The sequence below is a fragment of the Lutjanus erythropterus genome, chromosome 23 (assembly GCF_056507025.1).
Source record: "Lutjanus erythropterus isolate fLutEry1 chromosome 23, fLutEry1.hap2, whole genome shotgun sequence".
Classification (NCBI taxonomy): domain Eukaryota; kingdom Metazoa; phylum Chordata; class Actinopteri; order Lutjaniformes; family Lutjanidae; genus Lutjanus; species Lutjanus erythropterus.
In genome coordinates, this window is record NC_139339.1 from 12,200,636 (window position 1) to 12,213,606 (window position 12,971).

The following is a 12,971-nucleotide window of genomic DNA, read 5'->3' on the forward strand; positions in this document are numbered from 1 at the left end:
ACGACATCGGCGGCTCTTTAACTCCTGAATCATAAAAAAAACACATGGCAGTTACTCAGTGATGACATTTTTTATTCCAAATGGCAGAAATGTCACTTGCTTTTAAGGCATATGTATGTTGTGGAGGAGGCTGTATACTTACAGGGTGGCTTTAGAGCATTTTTCTGCAACACAACAACAGAAACACTGTGTGGAGGAGTGTCATTTTGTGGGTTTCCTGAGGAATTTCTGGATGTTGTGGCATTCAGATCCTTTAGTTAAGCAATACCATAGTAACATTATAGTCTAAAAATATGTCACTTTAGTAGAAGCTAAATTTATTTAAATCAGCAGTACCCATAGTCATTATGTAGAAACATTCATTTCAGAGGTCCTGCATCATTAATCAGACATTGTAATTTTTAATACAGTTTGTAAAGTCTGACTTGTCTAAGTAGAGCCAAGTTTAGGTACTTTATAAACGTGGGGGTCTGGGGGGTTCTCCCTTTAGAATTTTGAGTGTCAAACTCCTCATTTCCTCCATTCTGGAGGAAAGTTTTAGCTAGCCAATAGAACACCTTCTTCCAGCCTCCAACTAAACAAAATCAAATCAACAATCAAAAATAAGTAAGTAAATAAAAAAACACACATAGAAAGTAAATGAAACAAAAGAGGGTACTTTAATGTTTTTATTGAGGGAGTAAAGGCACATAAAAAAAAATCTGTATACAGTATATGGTTATATTTTACATGTAGAATCTAGAATCAGAAAAATAATTAATAGCCACAAATTCCAAATAGTGTAGAAAAACATGCAATATTTTTCTCTGAAAAGTAGTAGAGTAAAGGTTTAAATTAAGCAAGTAGAATTTAAAATATACTTGAGTACAGTGTTTGAGTAAAGGGAGTTTATTGCAGGGGCAGAGCCTCTCTGTGCAGAGTTTGTATGTGTTTCCTCCAGATGCTCCGGTTTCCTCCCACATGTTAACATGTTAATTGATCAAAGGTGTGAAAGGGAACCTGAGTATTTGTTTGCCTCTGTGTGTCAGCCTCAGTGATGACCTGCCGACCTGTCCAGGGTGTTCCCCCGGGTCTCGCCTAATGTCGGCTGGGAAAGGCCGCAGCGACACTTCAAGGATAAGCAGTTATGGAAAACGAATTATTGTAAGATTTGAAATGCCACAGTTGAATTTTGATGATCATGACACACTGTAAATAAACAAAGTTAATATATCAGAAAACATCTGTACTTAGAAACAAAATGGAATCCAGCTATCATTAATTTTAGTGCTTACATCTGTGTTTTCCCTCCTGTGACATGTCAAAATGTCCACTGTGAGGACGTCACGCTGTATTTTATTCATTATATTACAGTCAGAGTCGCCTTGAAGCTTCAGTGCTGCAGCACTCTGTCACCATCATGTGGCTGATTCTGCACACTGCTCCCTGGCATATTATTACATCACTTAAAAATAACACAAAATAAATATTATTAATAGTAGTAATGTCCATCAATAGAGGGAGAAATACACAACATAGTTATAATTATGAAATAATGTCTTTAAAAGTGAATTAATGAGGTTAAACTGTTGAGATACCTGATGTTTGTCTTTTTTTAAAATTGTATTTTTGTATAGTTGAGATGACACATAAACTTGAATTTGAACTTGAAACTTAAGTTCAGTATTTATTGATTTTAGTGTGATAACTGTCAGTTAGAGTATTTTTGTTTTAGTGCATCACTGTCAAATCAAATGGGATTTTCAGACTTAATTTTTTCTGATAAATTCTTGTTGTTATAACAGCAATTGCGCAATATACAATACATGCAATGTTATACGCATTCTAATGCCCCATTAAAATAATTTATTAAAATAAAGGAAGCTAAATGAAAATAACGAAACAAAACATGTTCTTTTTTTCCTCAGGATTTGCTCTGCTTAGTCTGCTGCATTCCTGTCTGTGTTGAATGTGTAGCCCGGGGCCTCAGGATCAAGCTGGGACATGCACGTATTCCCAAGAAAACACCACAAGTGCCTCCACTTTGCTGTTCTCTGGCGCTTATCACATTCAAGCACACTTTTTTTTTTTTTTTGATCAAGGAAACGGGCTGACTGAGAACAATCTGTGCAAAGAGACCGACTTCTCTGTCAACATCAGTGGTGGAAAACTTATTCAGATTCTTTAAATAAAGGTTCTAATATCAAACTCTGAAAATTAAAGTACTGCATTTAAAACCTTACTTAAGAAAAAGTGTTTAAATCTTATCAGCAAAATTTGCACAAAGGATCAAAAGTATGATGCAGTAAAATTGTCCCTGTCAGTGTTTTACCATTATATTGGAGGGTTTTGGATTAATATTACTGCTGCATGAATGTGTATGTTGCATTTTACTGTTGTATGTTTAAATTTAAGCTCATTTTAACTACTTTATATACTGTTAGATAGTTTGATTTTCAGTAACGCAGAATATTCTATAAAATCATAATATATTTGTAACGTTGCAGTCCCATCTAAACCATATCTCTCTCTCTAAAAAAAAAAAAGTCAGTTTTCATGAGAAAAACTGCCCTGTTTTCAGTTGCATTTTCCAGTTAATCCAAAGCTTCACTGCAAATACTAAAGCTTGGGTTGTGTTTTTTAATTCGACAGTAGGAAGGTAATTAAACATATTACAGTTTGCTCCCTTATAGTACATTAGCTGCTTTTAGTATTTCTTTTGATATTACTTGGTATCAGATTGAATTTTGTGGTATTCGTCACTGCTAGTAAATAATTTATTCAGCTTGAGAAATAGGAGAATTTTGCTCAACCCATAAATAAAGACCTAGTCCTTCACTTTATTAAAAAAAAAATCACCAAATTTGGAGATACATTATTTTCAGTGAACAGGAAAGGTATGAAAAATTATAATCTGAAAAGTAACTGAACCAGTCAGATGAATGTAGTGGAGTGAAAAAAAGTCTGATATTCGCCTCTGAGGTGTAGTGTTGTGGAGCAGAAGTTGCACAAGTTGCACTGCAATATTAATGTTCCACTCAGGCGCCATGTCGTCGTCAACCTGTGCCGCATCAATACGTGCAACGGCTTCAATATCGAGTCTGTTTCTTGTTGATATTGTTTTACTCTGTCTTGTCTATACCTTGCTTGTTTACTTATTTATTATTTATTGTTTTTTTATTGATGCTCCTGCTGTTGTACTACCCTCTCTGCTGCTCTAACATTGCAAATTTCCCCATCGTAGGATGAGAATTATTTTATTTTATCTTCTAAAATATAAATATTCAAGTAAAGTACAGGTACCTCTACACTGAGGGCTGTGGGGATATTGTAACGCTCAATTCCTTTGACCAAAAACAAACTATAGAGTGATGACACTTGTTCTGCAGATGTTCAGTAGGATTCTGTCTTTTCATGTTTTAAAGGAGCAGGTAAATTTCACCCTAGCGGACATTTTCAGCATCAACAAAAAATTATTCTGAGGTGTTAAAGTAACTTTTTGATGTGCAGAATTTCTCTTCTGCTTTCTCAAATTTAGATAATTGAAAATTTAAACATACATAAATCTTATTTGTTGAAAACATAAACAAACTATGCTAATATAGGTTCTCTTAGCTAGCACACAAGATTTTATCATGGCTGTAAGATCGGGGGCAATTATTGGACTTTTTGCCTTTATTTGATGACAGCTGAAGATATGAGGGGATGTCATGCACGCAGCAAATGGGCTGCAGGCGAGAATCAAACCGGTGGTCGCTGCAGAGGGCTGACAGCCTCAGTACATGGGGCACATGTTCCACTGACTGAGCTACAGGGGCGCCCTGGGGCAATTATAACACCGTTACAACTGCCTCCGAGCCACATGGCCCGATGTAAGCACCTTGTTTGTCTTTGTAGACAAACGTTTCTGTTGGGAAATGAGCAGATTTCACTAAATTTAGACGTAAAATGACTTTTAAGTCAAATAATCTAGACACTACAAGAGGTTGTCTCGTCTTGTGCAAAAACAGAAGCAGATTGCTTTGAATACATACGATACCTGACAAATAAAAATTTGAACCATATATAAAAAATACAAGTTAAATAACTTTAGATACTACAGCAGTAGTGTGATGACTTCTAGATGTGGTTTTATGTGAGATACAGTGATTAAAAAAAAGAGGAAATGTTTCACCACCAAAAGCTTTAAAAATAAAAGTAGCTTTATAAAAATATCTTCCTGCTTAATTCTGTCTAATATCTAAAAAAATGTAAACACAAGCTTGTTTCATCTGATCTCAAGGATAATCCAACCCAGTGACAGGCATTAAAAAAAAAACTATATAGAAATAGAGATTCTCAAAGTGTGGGCTGCGGCCCACTGGTGGGTCATGAAAGTAGAGCAGGTGGACCAGGAGAGGTCATTAAAAATAAATAAATAAAAAGTATTTAAATTAAATGTCTTTATAACCATTTTTTAAAGTAGTCAGAGGTACTATATTCTTCATTTATCTGCCTTATTTGGTGACCCTCAGATTAACACTGAAATATATCTTACATCTCTTCACCGGTACAGTTAATCTCATGTAGAGCTGCTCCGATTAATCGCTTATTAAATTAATCACCTGCAATTCTTAGTTGGTTATTCTTAGTTTTGTTTGTATACGTGAAAATATTTTAATTGTATTATTAGTCAGTGCACATATGTTCATTATATCAAAAATTATCTTGTGAATTTTCTGTGAGCTATGAAGGAAAATGTAAAAATGTTACAATTGCCCCTGGTCTCCCCTACTAGAGAAGTACAGTGCAAGTACCTCCACTTTGTAGGCTACTTTAGTACAGTATTTTCGTAAATGCTCTCATTTACATTCCAGCAGTGATTACAGCGTGCAGTCATGAGTTTTTCAGGTGAGAACTGTTCTGGTGTTGAACTCGTGCGCTGCTGAAATGGGCGTGGAGTTTCTGTCAGCGCGTGAACAGACAGACAGGGGACGGAAACAGAAAGCACGATGTGAGGACTCAACGACAGTCAACGGAGAGTCCGAGCGGCGAAACGTGACACAGACTGGACACAGGGGGATGATGTCTGGAGTTTCCTCCGGTTTCTAACCAGCAGGTAAGCTCTTCGCCACGCACGGGGACGCGCGCACGGCCGCAGCGTCTGACGTCAACACCCTCAAACACGCGTTCACACATCGAAAGCCGACGAAAAGTGGTCACGACACTGAAATAAACCTGCTTAAATTAAATTTTCTTCATAATGCGCCCTCAGTGGATGTGTTAACAGCGACGTGTGTCAGCTGCCGGTAATTTAGGAATATTAAAACAAGTGTAAACAGAAGGTGAAGTAAAACTGCGTCACTCACACTTTAATTGGCATCTGTTGCATTATATTCACAGTGGTGTAATACGGTTTTCCAGTATGTGTAAACACACAAATGAGCGCATGTCGCACGTGATGTTGTTGCTTTCTGCTATCAATGAAAACACTCAACAACTCAGCATGATTTGAGCACAGAAATGCTTTTACTTTTTTTTATTTAAGTGACAGTCTCTAGCAAATATGTTTGAATCCTCAAAACATCACTTCACACCTGATAGTGAGGTTGAGTTTGCAATATTTTAAACATGAAAGCAAACAGGTTTTTTTTTTTTTTTTTTTTTTTTTTTTTTCCTCAAACCAGGAAGGGGACACACTTTGGACTTTGGTCAAAATGGGTTGGCTGAGGGATGTGCAGCAGAGTGAGGTAGGTGTAGGTGTGTGTTAGTGTGCCTGCATGCTGTGACTCACCCTAACCATACCTGTGGCAGCCTGGTGGGTGTAACACAGACACACACCTACTCTGTGCTGGCAGGCATGCTTTCAAACTTAGTTTTGGTTTGAGGCAGAAACAATATGCCTTTTATTATGTGCATTTTAAAGTCAAGATGAAATGAAAAATACCTTTCTAACCCTTTCATCACCGGTCATATTGTGCACCTGATTATATATGCACCCCCCACCCCCCAATGTCTTTGTATTTTTATCAAAATCATTAGACGTCTGATCATGTTTTCTTCCTGTCAAGCAAAATATGATGCATGCTTATGTATTATAATGACATTAACACACACACATATACATACATATACATACATATATCAAAAGAAAGAACAGATGTTCTATAAGCACTTGAATGTTGGTTGGTTGCATCCACTTTTCAGTCAAGAAAATGGAGAAAACAAATTTTGTGAAAGAGACATTTTTAGGCAGAATATTGACTTCATGCTTTTACTTTTGGCCTTTTTTTTAATCACTTCTTATTATGTGTGTTCCATCACTGTCATCACTGTGGTTAACATTAGTTGTGTTGCAGGAAAGATGGCTTTAATCATTGCTTAAGTAGATAAGTGCTGACTAAGGCTGTGACAAAAACTGCATAACTGCAACAGTCTGGTCAAGTGATGCCTACGACTCATTACTGTCATTACCACAAGTTATATTTTGAATTATTTGAATTTATTTGTCTGAGATCAGCACATGGATCTATTGAGACATCTGTAGATTAGGGTTGTCACACACAAATCAGGAACACTGCCACTGACTGGTTGATAAGTTAGGAACACAGCGTCTGATTAGTTGACAAGACAAGAACAAAACCTCTGATTGGTCAACAAAGTCTCCAAAAAGGCAATGCATTTCACAGCTGGATGAGGAAGCTCCTGAAAAGGATATGATTTCAATGGGCCAACGTTGTAAAGGTACAATGCTAGCACTACCATTAGCTTTCTAGCGCTACCACTAGCTTAACATTAGCCTATCCCGCTCAGCTTACTTTGAGGCTAACCACTTTCACTTTTGGGAAATAACAGACAAGACTTTTCTTGGTCTTGAGAAGCTGCAGGATTTATGAAGTGACACACTGTAACCTGTACTGTACATTTACTGCCAGATAGACATGAGCAGCAGCATCACTTATGCTTATGACAGTATGCTTCAGTAAAGTCCAATAAAACGTAATTATTTGGACAGTTGTGGTAAACTGCCATTCTGTGGGACCACCTTGCTTTTTCACTGTGGCCAGAAAAAAATCTGTACTGTCACAGTCCTACCGCTGACTGCCATTAGCTCAGTCAGCCGTGCAGCTAAGTTAGCTGACGCAGCCCCCGAGTGCCTGGAGCCAAACCCTGACAAGCAAGCCATCTTTGTACTGAATTCCCTGTTATTAAACCTCTGTAGGTGTCGCAGGCGGTGCACCCTGGGAGCAGTCAGTCTGAAAAGAGTCAGATAGGTTAATGGGCTTCTGCGCTGTAGCTGAATGACTGGTTGGGGCATTGCGTTACCACTCATTCAGGTCCCTCCCTGCCTGGTTTTACAGGAAACGTAAATATGCAGAAGCAAATAGTACCTCTGATTTCAGTTTAATGCAGACTTTAATGTCTGCACACACACATACACACACACACACTGCTTATATGTTCTCATGCCCATGTGCCATGTGTGCAAGCTGTTTGCCTTGTGAAGTTCCCTTTTTGTTCTCCGTTATTGATCTACACACTCTGTGGGCTCTGACACCGGGCAGTAGCTGTGGATCAAAACTCCTATACCCAGCGCTTAATAATGTTTGCTGAATGTGTGGGCTCTATGCTGGTGTGCGGTTTCATATGTGTGTGCGCACATTGTGTGAGTGGGTGTAGAAGCGCTAAAAGGCAGAGATGGTGGAGCAGGCCAGGTCAAATGTGCTAGCAAGCTTTGGCGTGTGCCTGTGCTGGCTGTTAGCCAATACAGGTCCCTGCATGTTAATACTGCAATACACAGCTGGGCAGGATTGATAGGCTGTATAGGCCCCTGTTGTAAGGAGCTGGGACTTTTGTCTACCCTATGTGCAAGGCAGTATAGCAGCTAAGGTGTGATATGTGTGCTCACAAGATGAATAACTTAGCTATTGTGCAAAAAAGGGGAAGATGTGCTATATTCTCCCTGCTATAAAACAGTTCATGTTCATGCTGTAAACTACATGCACATAATGTACTTAAATATACATGTGGCCATAAGCCAAAAGGTTGTTTACTTGAAAGCAGAAGTAATACTTCATGTCCCCTGTGTAACGTAGGTTTGCAAGCTAAAAGAGAAGTGGACATGACAAGATGTTGTTAATGGTGATGTATCTTCCTGTGAGTTTAAAGTGTGCGCGAGAGAGATAGAGCAGTGCTGCCACACAATTCATTAGCGCTTGACTTTGAAGGGATGTGTGAAAGCATCAGGAAATAGATGTTTCACAGTAGCTTACCATTAGCAGGTTCATTACCTGACTGCGCATGTTGCAAGGCTGTGAGCTGCGATGCAAAGCTTGGATTTTTAAACTCTGCTGTGGTAAGTGCTGCAATATGAAAGGAACAGTGTCACGTTTTTGGACTTTGTGCAGAAATTTAGTGTTATGTGAGTCAAATGTCAGACCTCTTACCTGACCATAGAGCCACGCTGGGATGGTGGCGTGCTATTTCATCATTGCTATTGCTGTTTCCTGCTCTGTCATCCCTGAGTGTTGCAAATTGAAGTTTGGTTTTGTTGGCAGGCATGTGTGCTCACTTGTACATGCATCTGGATCTTTTCAGAGAAAGCGTAAAGGAAGGGACAGTTAAATTAAAGCATAAAATCAATATTTTTTCAATCTGGACCCTATTTTACATTTGTTTTTGTGTCAATGTGACTAATGGGGGCAGCAATTTTTGAAATTGGGCCAGTGTTGAGGACGAGTGCTGCAGGAGTCGACATTATGAAAAAGATGTCTTTTAAAGCGTAAGAAATACTAGCTCATGAAAAACGTCTTCCAGTGTTCCAACAACCACCAGCTATTGTTTGGTATAAATGAATCTTCTTTAAAATATCAGGAGAGGAGCAAGGAGGAGGATGAACATCAGAGAAGCAGCTGGTAGAAACAGTATGTCCAGTGAGAATATTTTCACATCTACCTTGGTGAATTTATTTATTTTGGCCAAACAGCCAAAGTTGGTGATTGATGGATCGGTGGAGAGATGAGCCAAGGCATTTTTGGTGAGATTAATTTTGTTTCTGTCAAGTCTGAATGATGATAATTAAATTACTGTTCCTGTAAATGGAGTTTGGATTCGTTTGGCAAAAGAAATACAACAGCTGTGTCTGGTTAAACAAAATGCATCTTACTCTTTGGGATCCTTCCCATAATATTGTCAGATGCTTAGAATAAAAACTTGAGCTCATCAGTGGAAAAAACAAACACGTAGGTTAGTTTTGTTTCTGCTCGCTGCAGCACTCTCCCTCGAATGCTGGACCAATTTCGAACATTGTTGTCCCCATTAGTCATAAATTTAGATACAAAAACAGAAACATATCAGAAATATTTTCTTAAAAAGAAATAAAAAAATTCAAAACCATATAGTATTATCAAAATGCTGCAAAATTACAAATGAAAACTCACAAAATATGAGATAATTGATGAAATGTAAGCTAAAATAAGTTTTGATCCACTACATAGTCAAGATGATGTGAGTAGTACACTCATATTTCATCCATTATTTCCAGTAGTTTTGAGCTAAACTGGCAAGAGGCGGTATAAAAAGTTTGAGGAACACCGTACATGAAAAGTTCAGTACCATGTTCATGTCTGCAAGATACGAAGCTACAGCCAGGAAAGTGTTGGCCTAGCTGGGCATAAAGGCTTGAAACAGATGTGGGAACAGCTGGCTTGGCTCTGTCCAAAAGCAAAAAGAAAAGAAAAGCAATTATATTTTGTATTTGTAATTTGTTTGTTTGTTTAATCTGTGCTAAAACAAAAAAACCAAAAAACATACTAAAACATTTGTGGTTTCACAGGCGACTATTTCTTGCCACGCCGAGGTGACTTCCTGGATTCTAAAACCACAGCTTGTTTCCAAACACCGTTTTTTCGTAATGTTAGGCTGGGCTAATTGTCCTCAGACTGCTGCTTCACTTTTACTTTACAGATGTGAGAGTGGTATTGATCCCGTCATCTAACTTGAAGTAAGGAAGCGAATAAGGGTATTTCCCATAATGTTGCATTACTCCCTTAGTAAGTCAGAGATTGACGTCAAAGTGAAACTTTAAGGGATAATTCAGATTATTTGAAGTAGGTTTGTATGAGGAATTTATCCTTAATCAGTGTATTATTATAATTACTGTTATTATCATCTGTACATGGCAGCTTTACCTCACCATCGGACAGCCTTTTCTGATAGGAATCCTCCGTTATACAAGCCAAATATTGCTCTCCTCAAAGCTACCAGACTCCTTCACAAAAAGAGTCATTTTACGTGTCAGAACACAGGAGTTGCTGATCTACCGCTGCTTCGATCTGTGTGTTTGTTTGTACTGTTGCGTGACGCTGGGGAAGCTGAACTAACCTTTTAAAACAGTGAAGTCACACAATAAAACAAACGAACCGACCAATCGAGGCAGCGGTAGACCAAAACTTCCTGTGTTCTGTGAGGTAAAATTACTGATATTGCCAATGGAGTTTGGTTGGTTCAGAGAGAGTGATATTTGTCTTATATAACGGTGGTTTTCCTCAGAAAAGGCAGCCTTATATCAAGTTAAAGTGGTGAAAATACTCTAAATATAGCGTACACTCACTACATATTGATTTCTTTTTTCTTTTTTTTTGTGGGCTTTTTTTATGACTAAAGTACATTTTGCTGCTGACCCTGTCCACAGCAGTACATTGTGTAGGTTCTTACACTGTTACTCCTGCTGCTTGTTCAACCCGGGGGTGTGTTGTGCCCACACTATGCTACTATAGGTAATTGATAAGTACACAGGTTGCAATATTTTCTTTTGCCCATGACTTACATTTATCTGTTTTTCTGTCTACAGTTTAGAGCTGGACTTCTACACCTTCTGACGTTCTTCCTGATGTGGCAGAGGTGAGACCAGAGCATGATGTCGGAGCCTCTGGAGCCGAGCCAAGAGATTGCGGAGTGGCTGTCCACCCTCCGCCTGTCTCAGTACACCTCATGTTTCCAGAAAGGAGGCTATCAAACACTGGAAGACTGCAGGGACCTCACAGATGAGCGCCTCCTGGAGCTTAGAGTGTTTCCAACAGGCCATCGCAGGCGCATCCTCCGGAGTTTGGAAGCACTAGGGGTGAAGCAGCAGAGCGGTGGAGAGGAGGATGAAGGAGACGAGGGAGGGGTGGCGAACGGGAGGTGCCGCAGGAAGCCCGTGCCGAACCCGAGACACATCTTCCTGAAGGATAAAAAGAGGGGGACTTCATATCAGAACCATCAGCCAAAGGAGAGGAAGGATGACTTGGAGGGGAGTCAGACTTTGCCTCCAGGAGCAGGTCTGGGAACAGAAACTGAGGACGTCCCGGAGAGCAGATACCTCTGCCCGCCTCAGCCGGCCCCGCGCAATCCCCAGAACATCGGAGCAGCCATGTTTGACTATAGCTTCATTCCTCCCTCCGTGTCCTCCAGCAGCAGTGAGTCCCTCTCCATTTCTGAAATGCCCTCAGACTGGGAGGTTTCCTCGGAGGAGCCTTCGCTGTCTAGCACCGACTCCTTCCCCTGTCCTGCTGAAGGCCAAGACAACGGTGGTTTTTGTGGTGAAATGGTGGAAAACTCCATCTATGAATCACAGCCAAGTTTTCAGGCCCCTGCAGGTCCACGGCTGACTCGCTCCTACCGGCTGAGGCACCGGCCCGTCCCTGAAATCCCAAATCAGATCATACTTCCACCTCAGGACAGGTAAACTTACAGTTAAAGTTAAGGAACAGTTCAAAATAATAAAAAATAGCTTATTAACCCTTTAATGGGACCCTGCTACTTCCAAGCAGTGACCTGAATGCCTTTTTTCCCCAGGATGGCGAAGTCATGTTCTGAGCCACGCCATAGAACGATCATATAACATCCATACAGTAGTAGTGTACAGCTGGTAATAGTTAATAAATATAGATATATTTTTATGCACTGGTATCGAATCAGTACTCAGTATTGGCTCATACACTAAGTGGTATCAGAACATATGAAGCCAGTTAGCTTAGCTTACTGTAGCATAAAGACTGGGCAGCTAATGTTAGCCTATTCTGTCCACCTACAGTGACCTATATTGGTTAGATAAAGCTATTTATTAGCATTAATCCCGATAACAAGACAGCTAAAGCAATATTTTAGTAGTTTTAGGGAACGTACTGGTGCAGCAACAAGTCTGGGAAAAATTTACTTAATATAAAGGTTCAAACACTGGGACACTAGTCTCAGCCAACCTACCACTCAGATACTACAACAAGTAGAACAACAACAACTCTACCCTACTGTCTGTAGTGTCCATGTTGTTTCCGTTTTACGATGTAGCTCATTACCACACTGAAGTAGGAAGAACGACTTCCTAACTTGTGAAAATGGGACCATGCAAGGGGCATTTGAATGTAGCATAACTCCTGGAAAGAAAGGAAATGAGGGTATTTCTCAAAACTTTTCTTTTAAAAGAACAGGACTCCTCCAGCCTTTGTGCTAAGCGAACCGGCTGCTGCTGTTAGCTTCGTATCCACTCTAGGCCTACATGAGAGTGGCATCAAACTTTTCATCGAACTCTCAGGAAGACAGCAAAAAAAGCGTGTTGTCTAAAACACTGAATTGTTCCTTTAGGCATGAAGTTTGACTTTATGAAAGTTTCTAAACAGTTTTTGCAAACTAATGAAACAAGTTCGAAGAGCGAGGTGAAGAGCACCTGGAGAAATACATTTGCACACAGCCATGGCATGAATGAATATGAAAACAAGACTTTCAATATGAAAAACAATACCAAAACTTTCTCTCTTTGCATTCAGGTTTACACTTACGGAGAACTTGCGGCCTCTAATTTAACATTCAGTTCTGCATTCCATGTACATTAACACCCCTCATGCTATACATTGTTGAACTTCTGAACTGGGAAACTAACTTTTAAGAGCTCCACGTCTCTGTTCTGAAGGCCTGTACGTCTAAACGGTGTTACCTATTTTCCCCACGTGCTCCACTGGTGGTTCTAATCCACT

General features: G+C 39.5%; 1 protein-coding gene across 2 annotated transcripts in view; it reads left to right on the top strand.

Moving 5' to 3' along the window:
• The first annotated feature begins 4,939 nt into the window (after positions 1–4,939).
• The window catches only part of arap2 (ArfGAP with RhoGAP domain, ankyrin repeat and PH domain 2), a 169,915-nt gene continuing 161,883 nt past the window's right edge, over positions 4,940–12,971 (top strand). Inside the window, exons 1-2 of one of the 2 annotated variants that reach the window (XM_084711724.1) lie at positions 4,940–5,077; positions 10,811–11,682. In XM_084711724.1, coding sequence (XP_084567850.1) covers positions 10,874–11,682 — 809 coding nt within the window. In that variant the 5' untranslated portion in view covers positions 4,940–5,077; positions 10,811–10,873. Of the gene's footprint in view, positions 5,078–8,186; positions 8,315–10,810; positions 11,683–12,971 lie in introns of those variants that run through there. The other variant, XM_084711725.1, reaches the window with a different exon arrangement.